This window comes from Salvelinus alpinus, chromosome 17, assembly GCF_045679555.1.
Source record: "Salvelinus alpinus chromosome 17, SLU_Salpinus.1, whole genome shotgun sequence".
Taxonomy (NCBI): domain Eukaryota; kingdom Metazoa; phylum Chordata; class Actinopteri; order Salmoniformes; family Salmonidae; genus Salvelinus; species Salvelinus alpinus.
In genome coordinates, this window is record NC_092102.1 from 23,427,425 (window position 1) to 23,449,005 (window position 21,581).

Here is a 21,581-nt window from a genome sequence, read left to right on the forward strand (position 1 = left end):
GAACTGCCAGTCTGTATTGAGCCTTCAAAGCCGCCCGTCTGCCATGAGCCTGCAAAGCCGCCCGTCTGCCATGAGCCTACAGAGCCTTCCGCCAGACAGGAGCCGCTAGAGCCTTCCGCCAGACAGGAGCCGCTAGAGCCTTCCGCCAGACAGGAGCTGCTAGAGCCTTCCGCCAGACAGGAGCTGCTAGAGCCTTCCGCCAGACAGGAGCAGCCAGAGCCTTCCGCCAGACAGGAGCAGCCAGAGCCTTCCGCCAGACCGGATCAGCCAGAGCCTTCCGCCAGACCGGATCAGCCAGAGCCTTCCGCCAGACCGGATCAGCCAGAGCCTTCCGCCAGACCGGATCAGCCAGAGCCTTCCGCCAGACCGGATCAGCCAGAGCCTTCCGCCAGCCATGACCAGCCAGAGCCTTCCGCCAGCCATGACCAGCCAGAGCCGTCAGCGAGCCATGACCAGCCAGAGCCGTCAGCGAGCCATGACCAGCCAGAGCCGTCAGCGAGCCATGACCAGCCAGAGCCGTCAGCGAGCCATGACCAGCCAGAGCCGTCAGCGAGCCATGAGCAGCCAGAGCCGTCAGCGAGCCATGAGCAGCCAGAGCCGTCAGCCAGCCATGAGCAGCCAGAGCCGTCAGCCAGCCATGAGCAGCCAGAGCCGTCAGCCAGCCATGAGCAGCCAGAGCCGTCAGCCAGCCATGAGCAGCCAGAGCCGTCAGCCAGCCATGAGCAGCCAGAGCCGTCAGCCAGCCATGAGCAGCCAGAGCCGTCAGCCAGCCATGAGCAGCCAGAGCCGTCAGCCAGCCATGAGCAGCCAGATCCGTCAGCAAGCCATGAGCCGTCCAGCCAGGATCCGCCAGAGCCGTCCAGCCAGGATCCGCCAGAGCCGTCATCCAGCCAGGATCCGTCCCTCAGTCCGGAGCTGCCGTCCCTCAGTCCGGAGCTGCCCCTTATCCTGGTGCTGCCCCTTATCCTGGTGCTGCCCCTTAGTCCGGTGCTGCCCCTTAGTCCGGTGCTGCCCCTTAGTCCGGTGCTGCCCCTTAGTCCGGTGCTGCCCCTTAGTCCGGTGCTGCCCCTTAGTCCGGTGCTGCCCCTTAGTCCGGTGCTGCCCCTTAGTCCGGTGCTGCCCCTTAGTCCGGTGCTGCCCCTTAATCCAGTGGGGTTAATGTGGAGGGTGGCCATTTGGAGGAGGCTACGAAAGCGGGTAGTGACTATGGTGGGGTGGGGACCACGACCAGTGCCGGAGCCGCCGCCGTGGACGGACGCCCACCCAGACCCTCCCCTAGACTTTGTGCTGGTGCGCCCGGAGTTCGCACCTTAAGGGGGGGGTTATGTCACGCCCTGGCCTTAGTATTCTTTGTTTTCTTAATTATTTTGGTTAGGTCAGGGTGTGACATGGGGAATGTATGTGGTTTTTGTAGTGTCTAGGGTGGTTGTAAGGTTTAGGGGGTTTATTAGAGTAGTTGGGTTTATGTTTAGTATAGTAGTCTAGCTGTGTCTATGGTTGAGTGTAGGTATCTAGGAAAGTCTATGGTTGCCTGAATTGGGTCTCAATTAGAGACAGCTGGTTATTGTTGTCTCTGATTGGGAGCCATATTTAAGGCAACCGTAGGCTTTAGCTGTTTGTGGGGAATTGTCTATGTTGAACGTAAGTAGTTTGTGTGTGCACTTGCGTTTGTAGCTTCACGTCGTTTGTTGTTTTTGTATAGTTTGTATAAGTGTTTCGTTTCATGTTCATCTTCGTCGTTCTAATAAAAGAAGATGGCTTATTTTCCACATGCTGCGTTTTGGTCCGTCTCTCCTCCACACGATCGTGACAGTTACAGTTGAAGTGGGAAGTTTACATACACCTCAGCCAAATACATTTAAACTCAGTTTTTCACAATTCCTGACATTTAATCCTAGTAAAAATCCCCTGTTAGGATCACCACTTTATTTTAAGAATGTGAAATGTCAGAATAATAGTAGAGAGAATGATTTATTTCAGCTTTTATTTCTTTCATCACATTCCCAGTGGGTCAGAAGTTCACATACAATTAATATTTGGTAGCATTGCCTTGAAATTGTTTATCTTGGGTCAAACGTTTCGGGTAGCCTTCCACAAGCTACCCACAATAAGTTGGGTGAATTTTGGCCCATTCCTCCTGACAGAGCTGGTGTAACTGAGTCAAGTTTGTAGGCCTCCTTGCTCGCACACGCTTTTTCAGTTCTGCCCACAAATTTTCTATGGGATTGAGGTCAGGGCTTTGTGATGGCCACTCCAATACCTAGACTTTGTTGTCCTTAAGCCATTTTGCCACAATTTTGGAAGTATGGTTGGGGTCATTGTCCATTTGGAAGACCCATTTGCAACCAAGCTTTAACTTCCTGGCTGATGTCTTGAGATTTTGCTTCAATATATCCTCATAATTTTCTTGCCTCATCATGCCATCTATTTTGTGAAGTGCACCAGTCCCTCCTGCAGCAAAGCACCCCTACAACATGATGCTGCCACCCCCGTGCTTCACGGTTGGGATGGTGTTCTTCGGCTTGCAAGCATCCCCCTTTTTCCTCCAATCATAACGATAGTTGTTATGGCCAAAAAGTTATATTTTTGTTTCATCAGACCAGAGGACATTTTTCCAAAAAGTACGATCTTTGTCCCCATGTACAGTTGCAATCCGTAGTCTGACTTTTTTTAATGGCGGTTTTGGAGCAGTGGCTTCTTCCTTGCTGAGCGGCCTTTCAGATGATGTCAATATAGGACTCGTTTTACTGTGGGTATATAGATACTTTTGTAACTGTTTCCTCCAGCATCTTCACAAGGTCCTCTTCATCTCTAGGAGACAGAACGCGTCTCCTTCCTGAGCGGTATGACGGCTGCGTGGTCCCATGGTGTTTATACTTGTGTACTATTGTTTGTACAGATGAACGTGGTACCTTCAGGCGTTTGGAAATTGCTCCCATGGATGAACCAAATTTGTGGAGGTCTACAATGTTTTTTCTGAGGTCTTGGCTGATTTCTTTAGATTTTCCCATGATGTCAAGCAAAGAGGCACTATGTTTGAAGGTAGGCCTTGAAATACATCCACAGGTACACCTCTGACTCAAATGATGTCAATTAGGCTATCAGAAGCTTCTAAAGCCATGACATAATTTTCTGGAATTTTCCAAGCCGTTTAAAGGCACAGTCAACTTATTGTATGTAAACTTCTGACCCTCTGGAATTGTGATACAGTAAATTATAAGTGAAATAATCTGTCTGTAAACAATTGTTGGAAAATTTACTTGTGTTATGCACAAAGCAGATGTCCTAACCGACTTGCCAAAACTATAGTTTGTTATCAAGAAATTTGTGGAGTGGTTGAAAAACAAGTTTTAATGATTACAACCTAAGTATATGTAAACTTCCGACTTCAACTGTATGTTTAGTTGTGGTTTGAATGCCGTTTGGCTGACCACGGGTATTACAAAACATTAATTTTTACTGCTATAATTCCATTGGTAACCAGTTTATAATAGCAATAAGGCACCTCGGGTGTTTGTGATATATGGCCAATATACCATACCATGGCTAAGGGCTGATGCGTTGCGTCGTGCATAAAAAGACAGCCCTTAGCTGTGGTATATTGGCCATATATCACACCTCTTCAGGCCTTATTGCTTAAATCAAACTTTATTCACATTTAGAAACTGCTTTACTATAGTATAATAACCATATTATAGTGGTGTGTAGTGTAGAGCCATATGGGTTTCTTCATGAGCTCAGCTTTTCAAATCTAATCACATTTTATTTGTCACATACACATGGTTAGCAGATGTTAATGCAAGTGTAGTGAAATGCTTGTGCTTCTAGTTCCGACAGTGCAGTAATATCTAACAAGTAATCTTAAGAATTCCCCAACATCTACATAATACACACAAATCTAAAGGGGATGATTGAGAATATGTACATATAAATATTTGAAGGAGCGATTGGTCGAGCGGCATAGGCAAGATGCAATAGATGGTATAAAATATAGTATATACATATGATATGAGTAATGTAAGATATGTAAACATTATTTAATGTGACATTGTTTAAAGTGACTAGTGATCAATTTATTAAAGTGGCCAGTGATTGGGTCTCAATGTAGGCAGCAGCCTCTCTGAGTTAGTGATTGCTGTTTAGCAGTCTGATGGCCTTGAGATAGAAGCTGTTTTTCAGTTACCTCGGTGCCAGCTTTGATGCACCTGTACTGACCTCGCCTTCTGGATGGTAGGGGTGTGAACAGACAGTGGCTCAGGTGGTTGTTGTCCTTGATGATCTTTTTGGCCTTCCTGTTACATCGGATGCTGTAGGTGTCATGGAGGGCAGGTAGTTTGCCCCCGGTGATGCGTTGTGCAGACCGCACCACCCTCTGGAGAGCCTTACGGTTGTGGGCGGAGCAGTTGCCGTACCAGGCTGTGATACAGCCCGACAGGATGCTCTCGATTGTGCATCTGTAAAAGTTTGTCAGGGTTTTGGGTGACAAGCCAAATTTCTTCAGCCTCCTGTTGCGCCTTCTGTTGCGCCTTCCAGTTGCGTCTTCTTCACCACCATGTTTGAGTGGGTGGACCATTTCAATTTGTCTGTGATGTGTACGACGAGGAACTTTAAAACTTTCCACCTTCTCCACTACTGTTCCATCGATGTGGATGGGGCGTGCTCCCTCTGCTGTTTCCTGAAGTCCACGATCAGCTCGTTTGTTTTGTTGACGTTGAGTGAGAGGTTGTTTTCCTGACACCACACTCCGAGGTTCCTCACCTCCTCCCTGTAGGCTGTCTCATCGTTGTTGGTAATCAAGCCCACTACTGTTGTGTCATCCGCAAACTTGATGATTGAGTTGGAGGCGTGCATGGCCACGCAGTCGTGGGTGAACAGGGAGTACAGGAGGGGGCTGAGCACGCACCCTTGTGGGGCCCAAGTGTTGAGGATCAGCGGAGTGGAGGGGATGTTTCCTACCTTCACCACATGTGGGTGGCCCATCAGGAAGTCCAGGACCCAATTGCACAGGGCGGGGTTGAGACCCAGGGCCTCCAGCTTGATGATGAGCTTGGTACTATGGTGTTGAATGCTGAGCTGTAGTCAATGAACAGCATTCTTACATAGGTATCCCTCTTGTCCAGATGGGATAAGGCAGTGTGCAGTGTGATGGCGATTGCATAGTATGTGGACCTGTTGGGGCGGTATGCAAACTGAAGTGGGTCTAGGGTGGCAGTTAAGGTGGAGGTGATATGATCCTTGACTAGTCTCTCAAAGCACTTCATGATGACATAAGTGAGTGCTACGGGGCGGCAGTCATTTAGTTCAGTTATCTTTGCCTTCTTGGGTACAGGAACAATGGTGGCCATCTTGAAGCATGTGGGGACAGCAGACTGGGATAGGGAGCGATTGAACATGTCTGTAAACACACCAACCAGCTGGTCTGCGCATGCTCTGAGGACGCGGCTAGGGATGCCGTCTGGGTCAGCAGCCTTGTGAGGTTTAACACGTTTAAATGTTTTTCTCACGTCGGCCACGGAGAAGGAGAGGGGGGCTTAGCCGGCTCTGGAGGATCCAGGGATCCATAGGCTAATTGCAGGGCCAGACTGACAGACCGGTAGACGGACCTATGATCTCACTGAAATGAGAATCACACCAATAATAATGGGTGGGTCATAGCTTGTGAGTGATGTTATCTAAAGAACTGGACCAGCAGGTTGAAGTGTGGAATTTCATCTCTTACTTTCTCATCGGCCTATTGACATCTTGAAAAATAAGTACTGTGAGTGTTATAGTACAAACAGTGAAGTAGATTCTCACTCTCGTCTTGGCTCCGCTGGCTGAAATATTGTCTGTAGCATATCAAACAGATTTAATGCCTTTGCTGAGTCATGACATCTGATTATTATGCCTGATATAGATCTTATTGCCCAAAAGAATTACAGGGCAATGACTCTGACAGTACACAGAGAGACCCTGAGCTCTTCACCCACAGGTCTCTGTGTATACACCTGCTCTTCAGCACAGCTGTAACCTTTACTCTGGCAAGGAAATGGTCATTTCTGGAGGCGGAGGGCAAACCGTGTGTCCTCTTTCTCTCTGCATGAGGAGTTCTCTTTTCACAGAGAATATGAAAAGAGCTGGCAATATTATTTCATCGTCGAACAACAGTATTTTAAGGTCTCTCTCATAGTAAATCTGTCAGTGTGATCCGCAGTGACTGTAAATATTGTGTTTGACAAACTGCACTGCATTACTGTGCGGCTGATTCAGCCATTGCTGTACTGTAACTGCAGTATAGCTGCCCTGCCTGTGCTCCTCGGTGCTCCTGCTAATGTCACGATTCATCACACAGGGTACAAAATGTTCCCTGGTTCAGATTGAGATGAGTAGCCCATCATCGAGGCTTCGAGGTTATATACTGCAGAAATGTGTTCAAAGTAAACACACTGTAGAAACACTGTACCTCTCTATTGCATACTTTTTCAAGTAGCAAGCACAGCCACACAAACCACACAAATTCAGTCTTAATGCCGACTGCTCATGATTATTGTGGCGTTGTGACAGATTAAGACTGAAAAGTTTTAGCTGTTATCTATCATGTGCATATAAATTGGCCTCTGAGTTCCACCAGTCCCATCTTTCAGGTGTAAAGGTCACTAATTTGTCAGGTTGGCTCAAACTGATCACAGCACTCACCTTATGCTGGGGCGGCAGGTAGCCTAGTGGTTAGAGCGTTGGTCTTGTAACCCAACGGTTACAAAATGTTCCCTGAGACCCGTGGGTGAAGAAAGAGCTCAGCGTCTCTCTGTGTACTGTCAGAGTCATTGCCCTGTTGGTTGCAAGATTGAATCCCTGAGCTGACAAGGTAAAGATCTGTTGTTCTGCCCCTGAACAAGGCAGTTAACCCACTGTTCATAGGCAGTCATTGAAAATAAGAATTTGTTCTTAACTGACTTGCCTAGTTAAATAAAGGTAACAAAATGCTGCTCCCTCTGAAGATTTACTCAACATGGTCGAGTATGGGTATGCAACATGGGTTGCACATTTTGTGGAATATTCAGAGGGGGAAACTTTCCGTGGGAATTAACTGGAATATATGAGAATTAACGGAAATATATGCACATTAATATTAATACCATTTAAATGTAGATGTTTTTTGCATTGGATATATTTACCATATCATATGGAGACAGAAACATAAACCTTATCATACCTTATCATAAGTAGACATCATTGCAAATGATTAAATCCTTCCAATAGAAATAAAAAAAATGTAGTTACAAATTGAACTTTAATTAATTGAGTTGACTCTTCACATGGGATGATTTCACTGAACAACAAAAGCGAATATTGAATGATCCCCATTGCATCTCCCAAAAATGTTTTCAACATACATCTGTAAAATGATAGTCTAGAAACTAAAGCTTTGGTTCTCTTCCTCTCAGACTTCCATGTCTTCTCCCTGGACCTCCTCAATGTCCACCTCTTGAATATCAGACTCTGAGGCCTCATCTTCACTGTCACTTTCCAACCTTGTTGAGGATGGCTCGTTGTCAGGTTCAAAAAGCCTCAAATTTGCCCGGATGGCCACCAATTTTTCAACACTTGTATAGGTCAGCCTGTTGCGTGCTTTGGTGTGTGGGTTCCCAAACAAGGACCAGTTGTGCTCTGAGGCGGCTGATGTTGGTGGGATTTGGAGGATGATGGAGGCAACAGGGGAAAGAGCCTCAGATCCACAAAGTCCCTTCCACCAGGTGGCTCATGAGATATGTTGGCACGACTGCCATATTGCATCTCCATCCCAAAGCCCTTGCTTGGAAGTGTACATCGCCAGACTGCCAAGAACCTTGCCCTCATCCAGGCCAAGGTAGCAAGACATGGTAGTGATGACACCATAGGCCTTGTTGATCTCTGCACCAGACAGGATGCTCTTGCCAGCATACTTGGGGTCCAAAATGTACGCTGCAACATGTATGGGCTTCAGGCAGAAGTCTTCACGCTTTTTGATGTATTTCAGAACTGCAGTTTCCTCTGATTGGAGCAACAGTGAAGTGGGCAGGGCAGTACGGATTTCTTCTCTTACATCTGCAAGCAGAGTCTGAACATCAGTCAGGATGGCATTGTCTCCCTCAATCCGTGCAATGGCTACTGCTATAGGTTTCAGGAGTTTCAGGCTGCTTACCACTCTCTCACAAAATACATCATCCAGGAGGATCCTCTTGATGGGGCTGTCCATATCGGCAGACTGTGATATAGCCATTTCTTGGAGAGACGCCTTCCCTTCCAGGAGACTGTCAAACATGATGACAACACCACCCCAACGGGTGTTGCTGGGCAGCTTCAATGTGGTGCTCTTATTCTTCTTACTTTGCTTGGTGAGGTGGATTGCTGCTATAACTTGATGACCCTTCAAATACCTAACCATTTCCTTGGCTCTCTTGTAGAATGTTTCCATTGTTTTCAGTGCCATGATGTTCATGAGGAACAGATTCAATGCATGAGCAGCACAGCCAATGGGTGTGATGTGAGGGTAGGACTCCTCCACTTTAGACCAAGCAGCCTTCATGTTCGCAGCATTGTCTGTAACCAGTGCAAATACCTTCTGTGGTCCAAGGCCATTGATGACTGCCTTCGGCTCATCTGCAATGTAGAGACCGGTGTGTCTGTTGTCCCTTGTCTCTGTGCTCTTGTAGAATACTGGTTAAGGGGTGGAGATGATGTAGTTAATTATTCCTTGCCCACGAACATTCGACCACCCATCAGAGATGATTGCAATGCAGTCTGCTGTCTCTATGATTTGCTTGACCTTCACTTGAACTCTGTTGAACTCTGCATCCAGCAAATTAGTAGATAAAGCATGTCTGGTTGGGGGGGGGGGGTGTATGCTGAATGAAGAACATTCAGAAATCTCTTTCATTACACATTGCTTGTGAGCATCAGAGGTGAACCAGTTGCTTACACAGCTTGAGTAAGACATTCATCAGCGTTTCTCTGACTACGTTCTTCCATCGAGTCAAAAAAACTTCTGATTCCGGGAGGATCATGAGCTGTTGCTATCAATAAGGTGTCTGATTCATCATTTTCACCTCGAATAGAAGTAGAGGGACTTTTGTCGGGGTTGCTTGTTGTGAGCGCTGAGGGAACTTTATGCACTTGGCCAGATGATTCCGCATTTTTGTTACATTCTTCACAATATGATTTGGCACAGTATTTGCAAATGTACATAGCTTTTCCTTCTACATTAGCTGCAGTGAAATGTCTCCACACATCAGAGAGTGCACGTGACATTTTCCTGTAAAGATGAGTAAAAAAAAAACTAATATAATGCCATGTACAGGTAAATAGTTAAGCAGTTAGATTAAACAACTCCTTTGTAAGATACATGTTTTAAAATGAAACATGTATGGAAACAGGTGAATTAACAATCCTCAGTTAGCAGGCTCAAGCAAGCTAAAATCCACATGGTAGCAAAAACTAACTAGCAGAAATTGTTAACAAGATAGAAATGATTTGAAGACACTTTGAGGTAGGCTACTATTTACTTGTTAACAAAACATCATGTATGTCGTATAAAATATATTCACCCCACCCAGTATTGTAATCAAAAGTTACCAGAAAGCATGTAGTCCTTAGCTCAGACAATGTAGTAGTGTGGGCTAAATAGCATCTCATTAGTGTGCAAGATCTTGAGAATCAGCTGTACATGTGATGGAAGAATGCACTGTGCATGCGAAGGGTTGCAATTCCATTGAATTGGGGATAGTTTAACCACAATACCTAGAATTGCCTTATGTGTATCCCACAAAAAAAGGTTCACTTTTATAAGCTAACTTTTTTGATGAATTTAAGCAAAATTCCCCAAATTCCTGGCCTTAATTTCCCATGGAAAATGTTCGATTTTCAACCCTTTGCACCCCGAATGGTCAGAGTGTTACTTAGTTCACCAGGTGATTCCAGTACCAGTCAAATGTTTGGACACACCTACTCATTCAAGAGTTTTTCTTTATTTTTACTATTTTCTACATTGTAGAATAATAGTGAACACATAAAAACTATGAAATAACACATATGGAATCATGTAGTAACCAAAAAAGGATAAAACAAATCAAAATATATTTTACATTTTAGATTCTTCAAAGTAGCCACGCTTTGCCTTGATGATTGCCTTTGACAGCTTTGCACACTCTTGGCATTCTCTCAACCAGGTTCACCTGGAATGCTTTTCCAATAGTCTTGAAGGAGTTCCCACATATGCTGAGCACTTGTTGGCTGCTTTTCCTTCACTCTGCGTACCAACTCATCCCAAACCATCTCAATTGGGTTGAGGTCAGGTGATTGTGGAGGCCAGGTCATCTGATGCAGCACTCCATCACTCTCCTTCTAGGTCAAATAGGCCTTACACAGCCTCGAGGTGTGTTGGGTCATTGTCCTTTGGAAAAACAAATGATGGTCCCACTAAGCGCAAACAAGATGGGATGGCGTATCGAATGCTGTGGTAGTCATGCTAGTTAAGTGGGCCTTGAATTCTAAATAAATCACTGACAGTGTCACCAGCAAAGCACCATCACACCATCCCCTCCGTGCTTCACTGTGGGAACCACACATGCGGAGATCATCCGTTCACCTACTCTGCATCTCACAAAGACACGGCGGTTAGATCCAAAAATCTCACAGTTGGACTCATCAGACCAAAGGACAGATTTCCACCGGTCTAATGTCCATTGCTCGTGTTTCTTGGCCCAAGCAAGTCTTTTCTTCTTATTGGTGTCCTTTAGTAGTGGTTTCTTTGCAGCAATTCGACCATGAAGGCCTGATTCACACAGTCTCCTCTGAACAGTTGATGTTGAGATGTGTCTGTTTCTTGAACTCTGTGAAGCATTTATTTGGGCTGCAATTTCTGAGGCTGGTTACTCTAATGAACTTATCCTCTGCAGCAGGGGTAACTCTGGGTCTTCCTTTCCTGTGGCTGTCCTCATGAGAGCCAGTTTCATCATAGTGCTTGATGGTTTTTGAAACTGCACTTGAAGAAACTTTCTTCAAATGTTCCGTATTGACTGACCTTCATGTCTTAAAGTAATGATTGACTGTCGTTTCTCTTTGCTTATTTGAGCTGTTCTTGTCATAATATGGACTTGGTCTTTTACTAAATATGTCTATCTTCTGTATACCAACCCTACCTTGTCACAACACAACTGATTGGCTCAAACACATTAAGAAGGAAAGAAATTCCACAAATTAACGTTTAACAAGGCACACCTGTTAATTGAAATGCATTCCAGGTGACTACCTCATTTTTATTTTATTTTAAATGTGACCTTTATTTAACACTTTTTTTGGTTACTACATGACGCCATATGTGTTATTTCATAGTTTTGATGTCTTCACTGTTATTCTACAATGTAGAAAGTAGTAAAAATAAAGAAAAACTCTTGAATGAGTAGGTGTGTCCAAACTTTTGACTGGTACTGTATGCTAGATGGAGAAGTCAGCATAAGGCCAAACAGACAGGTTATCACCTTTACTCCTATAAATGCCTTACTAACTTAGTAGGATCGTTCCACGAAATGAGTCACTTTTGCGTCCCTTTGATATTTTAAGTAGAGATGTGGCACCAATATCGGTCTTTAAAAGCATGTTTTATTGAATGAAGTGCCATTTAATATAGACCACATACAAAATTCAATAAAGTGCCCAAATCCAGCATTTTGACATGTCCCTCTGTGCACTCTGTATTAGAGGTCACCTTTATTTAATCTTTATTTAACTAGGCAAGTCAGTTAAGAACACATTCTTATTTTCAATGATGGCCTCGTTCAGGGGCAGAAAGACAGATTTTTAACCTTGTCAGCTCGGGGGATCCAATCTTGCAACCTTACAGTTAACAAGTCCAATGCTCTAACACTGATTACATTGCACTCCACGAGGAGCCTGCCTGTGCCGCGAATGCAGTAAGCTAAGTTGCTAGCTAGCATTAAACTTATCTTATAAAAAACAATCAATCAATGACTGTCATTGCTCCAATGTGTACTTAACCATAAACATCAATGCCTTTCTTAAAATCAATACACAAGTATATATTTTTAAACCTGCATATTTAGCTAAAAGAAATCCAGGTTAGCAGGCAATATTAACCAGGTGAAATTGTGTCATTTTTCTTGCGTTCATTGCACGCAGAGTCAGGGTATATGCAACAGTTTGGGCCGCCTGGCTCTTTGCGAACTAATTTGCCAGAACTTTACGTAATTATGACAACATTGAAGGTTGTGCAATGTAACAGGAATATTTAGACTCATGGATGCCACCCGTTAGATAAAATACGGAACGGAATAAACATTTTGTTTTCGAGGTGATAGTTTCCGGATTAGTCAAAGGTATATGGTTTAGAGAGAAATAGTCGACGTGTTATAATTCCTGTAATAACTTGCGGCTGAACTTGAAAGGTGTTCCTTCGTTATTTTACCGTTGATGTCTTCCATAGAGAATTTCTTGATCTACTTCAAATAAAGTCTGTGTTTCGTGCAGGCTTAAACCGCCTCGACGTTTTGATACCCGTGTAAATCTCACTAGGATAAGGTAACGTTTGTCAACAAATTTTCATAAATCCACTCTACAAAAAAAATGATCTTCGCTTATATTTAGCCAATATTGATCAGAGTTACCTTGTCCTATGGATATCTACACAGTTATAAAATTGGCAAGGTGGTGTAAGCCTACACGAAACACAGACCTTATTTTAAGTGAATCTAAAAATATCCTATGGAATAAATGAAGGAACCGCTTTTCAGATTTTGCTAGGTGTCATGGGAATTATGACTCGCACTTTGGTCGTCAATTCTTACCATGCCCATTATTAAAATAGGATTTCCTGCATATAGAAATGACAGTTTTTGTTTTCAACATTCATCACAGGTAACTTAAACTCTATTTTTATTCAAACAGTTGAGAGTATTTGTCTCCTAAGCAGACTCTTCAGTATCATTGTCACTTCAGAGCTGTATGTGTATTTATGTATTATATTAAGTTAAAATAAAAGTGTTCATTGTTCATTCAATATTGTTGCAATTGTCATTATTACAAAAATGTGTGTGTGTGTAAAAAAAAAATATATATATATAAATCGGCCGATTTAATCGGTATCGGCTTTTTTTGTCCTCCAATAATCGGTATCGGCGTTGAAAAATCATAATCGGTCGACCTCTACTCTGTATCCACATTTCCACCATCATTGCAAAGTCCTAGTTTTGTGTTTAATGTGATTAGTGATTAATTTTAAGAAAAGAAAAACACCTGTCCCTCATTTTAAGGTCAACCCTGTTACGTGAACTCTCATTGTAATATGGTGAAACTATTGCTTTGTAAATATCTAATAGTTAAATCATAGTGTAAAATCAGTGAGCTGGTTCTAATCCTTATAGCCATTGTCTGGTGTTTTGTGGTGGAAAACTGAAGTGTGTCGAGCATATCACGTCAACCCTGTTATCCACGGATAGACAGGCGAGAAATGTTTTAACAATAAACTGTTCTTTTGTGAAGCTTGCATTCAATTGCCCCTCACTTTTGCACACAACAAGATGCCATTCCCCCTGTCACAAGGGGATTCATGGCTGATTTAAGATTAAATCACCAACCCTGTTGTGGTCAACCCTGTTCGGCACTAAATAGGCACTTGCTATAGTCATTTTTTTATTTAACAGTCAGAATGGGAAAACATGTGCTCGTCATAACAGAATGTTAAAACTAGGTGAAATACATTTTTAAAAATCAAACAAGTTACACTACCCAAAAGGGACACATTTGTGGAATGACCTAGTAAGTGTCTTACTCTATGATAACTCCAAACCTGAGGAACATTTTTTAATGTTTGAGGAAACATGTTCTGTTCTTAATCAAGTGTAGGGTCTGTTGTTGGGCTGGTACACATACTCTCGATTCTGGCTTTAATTCCTTTCCTACCTTGTTTGGGAACCATTTAACAATGTTTAATGTAGTGTATCCCTCCATGTGCTTGCTGTTTTGAGCTGGGTCGTTGTTGTGGAGACTTCCAGGCCTGAAGGAGATGCCACTAATGAACAGTTCATTGAGACAGTAAAGGAGAGCAAACTGAATTAGGTTTCAATTAGAGCTCAATACAAGAATAAACGCTAACCAGTCTGTGCTATTTTATTCTTCGTTGGGAAGAATCGACCAGCCGTCAAAGGAATAGATACAAATCGTCTCAAATCTTGGAGGAAAGCCAGGAAGCACTATATGTTTTAGAGAGGAAGGGTTTACAAATGAATTGGCAGTTTAATCACATTGTTAGAAGGCACCTACAGTTATATAACCTTAATGTTTATGTAAAATAAATTAAACCAGGACTGCAATATGTTTATGTTGGTCTCTTTTCTGATCTCTGGGCTGTGTAACTTCATGTAGACTTTTTAGAGAAAGATATAGTGTGTGGGTGTGAGTGGTGTGCGTTCCTGCCAGTCTGTCTGTGTGGGTCTATGTGTGTGTCCATGTGTGTTAGTACAGTATGCAGGTGTGTCTGTGTGCAGTGAGTATGTGTGTAATGTAGCACTCTTCCAGAAGGAACATGTCATGGGACAGGGACAGTTTATGCTGAGCTACTGTACGGTACGATATAGGGTCAGAACTCCATGATTACAGTGATGCTGTGCTCCCTGTGGTGTGCTGTGGTTTCTGGGACACGCGTGTGGAAGATGGCCTTTCTGTTCCTCGGGGCCACAGAGCAGTGTGCATGGGGATAGAAGACCTATTTTAACTTCATTATTAGAACTGTCTCAGAGCCTCCAAAGGAAGCCTTTCATCAGTGCTGCTCACTGATTGGCTATGGAAAACATATGGTTTCTGAATACCATAGAGAGCCCAAGTATTGTATTTCATAGCACATCATAAATTATGAATGTTGTAGGATGTTCTACTGTATTGTATTTTCTACATGTATATGTATTGCAATCTCACTCTCTCCTCTTTCTCTCTCTCTCTCTCTTTCTCTTCCAGTGTGTGAGGGACCCAGCTCTGCTGCTGACACATTTAGAGTTTAGCCTGCTTTGTCACAACCAGGAAAATGTCGGGGTCCTACGATGAATCTGCTGCTACTGCTGACGACGCTATGGACAGCTTTTGGGAGGTACTTCAGAAACACCATCCATACAGGTCATCTGGGCTATGAAGGAAAACCTATAGACCTTTATCAGCCAAGTCATACACAACGCTCCCTCTTTACATGAGTCATAGGATCACTGGCCACCATCATCCTCTCTGGTGAAAAAGCTATTGACAACATGATAATATAGGTCATGTAATTTCATTTCCATGAGGATCAATAGGAATATGGTTGGTTAATCCAATACGTTGATGTTGTTGCACAGAAAATATCCAATTAGTGCTATGGAATTCACTATAGAGCACTATAGAGTCCCTTTTGTGTCATCGTAGGAGGAGGGTCACAGAGACCGACCGACAGAGCCTCTCAGTTAGAAGCAGCACTGAGGCAGCCATTCAGCCCACATGCACCTGCCCTAAAATCTATATACGGCCAAGAAAGCTCTGGCCACAGCATACTGAATAGCATAAGGACTCTTGTAGGGCTAGATGTTTGGTTTAAAATGAAAAACACGGCTGACAGCAAAAATACAAAACTGTATATTATCTAAATACTGTAAAGTCTTCTTAAAGGGACTTTGTTTTTGACACAGACACTGTACCCCACACCAGTCCCACCCAGCCTAGGGCCCATCCTCTCTGAGTGGACTGAGTGGTCTTTGTCTGTGGGCTGCATTCCTGTCTCTGCCTCGTCCTGTCAGTGTCCTATCTCTGATAATCTGTCTGCCTGCATTAGAGCACAGTAAAGGATTATAGCAGTCAGTACACGAGCACACACACACACACACACACACAGACGTGTGCGCGCACACAGAGGGGCACACACACATAAATGCGTGGGTCATTACAGTGCCTTCGGGAAAGACTTTTGACTTTTTCCACATTTTCATAGGTTCCAGCCTTATTCTAAAATTGATTAAATTGTTTTTTTTTGTCCTTTATTAATAGCTACATACAATACCCAATAATGACAAAGCAAAAACAGTTTTTATACATTTTTGCACAAAAAAATAAAATATCACATTTACATAAGTATTCAGACCATTTACTCAGTACTTTGTTGAAGCATCTTTGGCAGCGATTACAGCCTCGAGTCTTCTTGGGTATGACACTACAAACTTGGCACACCTGTATTTGGGGAGTTTCTTCCATTCTTCTCTGCAGATCCTCTCAAGCTCTGTCAGGTTGGATGGGGAGAGTTTCTGTACAGTTACTTTCAGGTCTCTTCAGAGATGTTCAATCGAGTTCAAGTCCAGGCTCTGGCTGGGCCACACAAGGACATTCAGAGTCTTATCTCGAAGCCACTCCTGCATTGTCTTGGCTGTGTGCTTAGGGTTGTTGTCCTGTTGAAAGTGAACCTTTGCCCCAGTCTGAGATCCTAAGTGCTCTGTAGCAGGTTTTCAAGGATCTCTCTGTACTTTGCTCCGTTCATCTTTGCCTCGATCCTGACGAGTCTCCCAGTCCCTGCCGCTGAGTAACATCCCCACAGCATGATGCTGCCACCACCATGCTTCACTGTAGGGATGGTGCCAGGTTTCCTCCAGATGTGACACTTGGCATTCAGGCCAAAGAGTTCATTCTTGGTTTCATCAGACCAGAGAATCTTGTTTCTCATGGACTGCGAGTCCTTTAGGTGACGTGGGCTGTCATGTGCCTTTTACTGAGGAGTGTCTTCCGTCTGGCCAGTCTACCATAAAGGCCTGATTGGTGGAGTGCTGCAGAGGTGGTTGTCTTTCTGGAAGATTCTCCCATCTCCACAGAGGAACTCTAGAGCTCTGTCAAAGTGACCATTGGGTTCTTGGTCACCTCCCTGACCAAGGCCCTTCTCCCCTGATTGCTCAGTTTGGCCAGGCAGCCAGCTCTAGGAAGAGTCTTGGTGGTTCCAAACTTCTTCCATTTAAGAATGATGGAGGCCACTGTTATTGGGGACCTTTAACCCTGCAGAAATGTTTTGGTACACTTCCCCGGATCTGTGCCTCGACAAAATCCTGTCTCGGAGCTCTACGGACAATTCCTTCGACCTCATGGCTTGGTTTTGCTTTGACATGCACTGTCAACTGTATGACGTTTATAAAGACAGGTGTGTGCTTTTCCTTAATCACGTCCAATCAATTGAATTTACCACAGGTGGACTCCAATCAATTTGTAGAAACATCTCAAGGATGATCAATGGAAACAGGATGCACCTGAGCTAAATATTGAGTCTCATAGCAAAGGGTCTGAATACTTATGTAAATAAGGTACTTCTGTTTTTTATTTTTAATCAATTTGCAAACATTTTAAAAAAAAAACTGTTTTTGCTTTGTCATTATGGGGTATTGTGTGTATTGAGGACATTTACAGTAGCTTGCGAAAGTATTTACCCCCTTGGCATTTTTCCTATTTTGTTGCCTTACAACCTGGAATTAAAATAGATTTTTTTTGGGGGGGGGTTGTATCATTTGATTTACACAACATGCCTACCACTTTGAAGATGCTAAATATTTATTATTGTGAAACAAACAAGAAAAAAACAGAAAAACAGAACTTGAGCGTGCATAACCCCCCCAAAGTCAATACTTTGTAGAGACACCTTTTTGCAGCAATTACAGCTGCAAGTCTCTTGGGTTTGTCTCTATAAGCTTGGCACATCTAGCCACAGGGATTTTCGCCCATTCTTCGAGGAAACCTGCTCCAGCTCCTTCAAGTTGGATGGGTTCCACTGGTGTACAGCAATCTTTAAGTCATACCACAGATTCTCAATTGGATTGTTTTTGGCCGAGTGTGGTTCCCAATCAGAGGCAGCTGTCTATCGTTGTCTCTGATTGGGAATCATACTTATGTAGCCTTTTTTCCCACCTGTGTTTGTGGGTAATTATTTTCTGTTTAGTCTCTGTTACCTGACAGAACTGTTCGCTTTTGTTTTGTTACTTTGTTCGAGTGTTTTTTGATAAATAAATAATCATTAACACTTCTCACGCTGCGCTTTGGTCCACTCCTTCTGACGACAGGCGTAACACCTTAAACCAATCGAGTGTTGCATTAGCAGTATGCTTAGGGTCATTATCTTGCAGGAAAGGTGAACCTCTGTCCCAGTCTCAAATCTCTGGAAATCTGAAACAGGTTTTCCTCAAGAATTTCCCTGTATTTAGTGCCATCCATTATTCCTTCAATTCTGACCAATTTCTCTGTCCCTCCCGATGAAAACCATCCCCACAGCATGATGCTGCCACCACCATGCTTCACTGTGGGGATGGTGTTCTCGGGGTGATGAGAGGTGTTGGGTTTGCGCCAGATGGCCAAAAAGCTCAATTTTAGTCTCATCTGACCAGAGTACCTTCTTCCATATGTTTGGGGAGTCTCCCACATGCCTTTTGGCAAACTCCCAACATGTTTGCTTATTTTTTTTCTTTAAGAAATGGCTTTTTTCTGGCCACTCTTCCGTATAGCTCAGCTCTGTGGAGTGTACAGCTTAAAGTGGTCCTATGGACAGATACTCTAATCTCCTCTGTGGAGCTTTGCAGCTCCTTCAGGGTTATCTTTGGTATCTTTGTTGCTTCTCTGATTAATGCCCTCCTTGCCTGGTCCGTGAGTTTTGGTGGGCGGCCCTCTCTTGGCAGATTTGTTGCGGTGCCATATTCTTTCCATTTTTTTAATAATGGATTTAATGGTGCTCCGGGGGATGTTCAAAGTTTCTGATATTTTTTTATAACCCAAACCTGATCTGTACTTCTCCACAACTTTGTCCCTGACCTGTTTGGAGAGCTCCTTGCTTCATGGTGCCGCTTGCTTGGTGGTGCCACTTGCTTTGTGGTTTTGCAGACTCTGGGGCCTTTCAGAACAGTTGTGTGTATATATAATGAGATCATGTGACGGATCATGTGACACTTAGATTGCACACAGGTAACTGATTATGTGACTTCTGAAGGTAATTGGTTGCACCAGATCTTATTTAGGGGCTTCATAGCAAAGGGGGTGAATACATATGCACGCACCACTTTTCCATTTATTTATTTTTTATTTCACTTCACCGATTTGGACTATTTTGTGTATGTCCATTACTTGAAATCCAAATAAAAATCAATTTAAATTACAGGTTGTAATGCAACAAAATAGGAAAAACGCCAAGGGGGATGAATACTTTTGCAAGGCACTGTATTATATTTTCTTCATTTTAGAATAAGCCTGTAACTTAACAAAATGTGGAAAAAGTCACAGCAATGGCCACACACACAAAGCCGCTGCCATTGCATAACTACACATGCACAGGCATGAGCCGCCCCCCCAACCCCCCACCTCCCTCTGTCGTGCACCAGGAGCTTATGCCCCCTGCAGGCACTGCAATGCCTATGTTAAGGTGGCATCTCTTAAGGTGGTATGAGAATGATGAAAGTGAGTACAGGTGATTCTTTATTGTTACTCCAGGGTATTAGTAGATAATTTATGATTTCTGTCACTACACCAGAGTTAAACGATTTATTTGATCAATTTTATCTCCATTTCTTATTTGACTCTCTCTCGAGAGAGAGAAAATTATTTTACAGTTTATGTTTTTTAGTTATTTCCACCTAAAGATATCTTAGTGCTCTTAGAGATTTGGCATATTGAGTATTGCACTTGACTGCATCCTCATCCTCAATCATTGATATGTAGGGAAGCCTTGTGTTTTGCTCTTGTACCTCATTAGTCTACCCTCCTCTGACCATTCTCAGGTGGGGAACTACAAGCGCGCAGTTAAGCGGATTGACGACGGCCACCGGCTCTGCAATGACCTCATGGGCTGCCTTCAGGAACGTGCCAAGATTGAGAAGGCCTATGGTGACCAGCTGACCGCCTGGTCCAAGAGATGGAGACAGCTGATCGAGAAAGGCCAGTATTGGGATTGTCTGTTTGGCGTCTGTTTTGAGGTCTTCATCCCATGTTAAATTCCTTTGATTTAACTCACTGCTCAGCTCCACTTGTCCCTATTTGTATTGTGAGTGTTTTCTGTAAGATGAGGAGGCTTAACTTATGCAAACTGGAATGGCTCATAAGAGCAGGAGCGTGAGACAGCTTGATGTACAAGTAGCGTGAGACTGCTTTATGTACAAGTACACCCCCTGGAAAGGACGCTAGTCTATCGCAGGGCCTTACCCCCAATCATCTCCTTAATACTAAAGGCCAAACAGAGACGCATTGGATCCCATTTCTTCAGTCTTTGGTATGACTCGGTTGGGGATTAAACTTCCAACCTTTCAACCTCAGGTCGGACACTCTGACCACAAGGCCGCTGAGTTGGTCACGTTCACATTTTCAATAATTTTTTCTGCCACCTACGGTGGGGAGAACAAGTATTTGATACACTGCCGATTTTGCAGGTTTTCCTACTTACAAAGCATGTAGAGGTCTGTAATTTCTATCATAGGTACACTTCAACTGTGAGAGACGGAATCTAAAATCTAAAATCCTGAAAATCACATTGTATGATTTTTAAGTAATTAATTTGCATTTTATTGCATGACATAAGTATTTGATACATCAGAAAAGCAGAACTTAATATTTGGTACAGAAACCGTTGTTTGCAATTACAGAGATCATACGTTTCCTGTAGTTCTTGACCAGGTTTGCACACACTGCAGCAGGGATTTTGGCCCACTCCTCCATACAGACCTTCTCCAGATCCTTCAGGTTTCGGGGCTATCGCTGGGCAATACGGACTTTCAGCTCCCTCCAAAGATTTTCTATTGGGTTCAGGTCTGGAGACTGGCTAGGCCACTCCAGGACCTTGAGATGCTTCTTACGGAGCCACTCCTTAGTTGCCCTGGCTGTGTGTTTCGGGTCGTTGTCAGGCTGGAAGACCCAGCCACAACCCATCTTCAATGCTCTTACTGAGGGAAGGAGGTTGTTGGCCAAGATCTTGCGATACATGGCCCCATTCATCCTCCCCTCAATACGGTGCAGTCGTCCTGTCCCCTTTGCAGAAAAGCATCCCCAAAGAATGATGTTTCCACCTCCATGCTTCACGGTTGGGATGGTGTTCTTGGGGTTGTACTCATCCTTCTTCTTCCTCCAAACACGTCGAGTGGAGTTTAGACCAAAAAGCTCTATTTTTGTCTCATCAGACCACATGACCTTCTTCCATTCCTCCTCTGGATCATCCAGATGGTCATTGGCAAACTTCAGACGGGCCTGGACATGCGCTGGCTTGAGCAGGGGGACCTTGCGTGCGCTGCAGGATTTTAATCCATGACGGCGTAGTGTGTTACTAATGGTTTTCTTTGAGACTGTGGTCCCAGCTCTCTTCAGGTCATTGACCAGGTCCTGCCGTGTAGTTCTGGGTCTGGGCTGATCCCTCACCTTCCTCATGATCATTGATGCCCCACAAGGTGAGATCTTGCATGGGGCCCCAGACCGAGGGTGATTGACCGTCATCTTGAACTTCTTCCATTTTCGAATAATTGCGCCAACAGTTGTTGCCTTCTCACCAAGCTGCTTGCCTATTGTCCTGTAGCCCATCCCAGCCTTGTGCAGGTCTA

The 21,581-nt window shown here is 43.8% G+C and overlaps 1 protein-coding gene across 4 annotated transcripts in view; it reads left to right on the top strand.

Annotated features, from left to right (window-relative positions):
• LOC139542547 (protein kinase C and casein kinase substrate in neurons protein 1-like) overlaps nucleotides 1-21,581 on the top strand; it is a 66,561-nt gene that overhangs the window by 27,092 nt on the left and 17,888 nt on the right. For all 4 annotated transcript variants that reach the window (XM_071348117.1, XM_071348115.1, XM_071348114.1 and 1 more), the window contains 2 exons: nucleotides 14,983-15,112; nucleotides 19,779-19,935. In XM_071348117.1, the coding sequence (XP_071204218.1) occupies nucleotides 15,050-15,112; nucleotides 19,779-19,935 (220 nt within the window). In that variant the 5' untranslated portion in view covers nucleotides 14,983-15,049. The remainder of the gene's footprint in view (nucleotides 1-14,982; nucleotides 15,113-19,778; nucleotides 19,936-21,581) is intronic.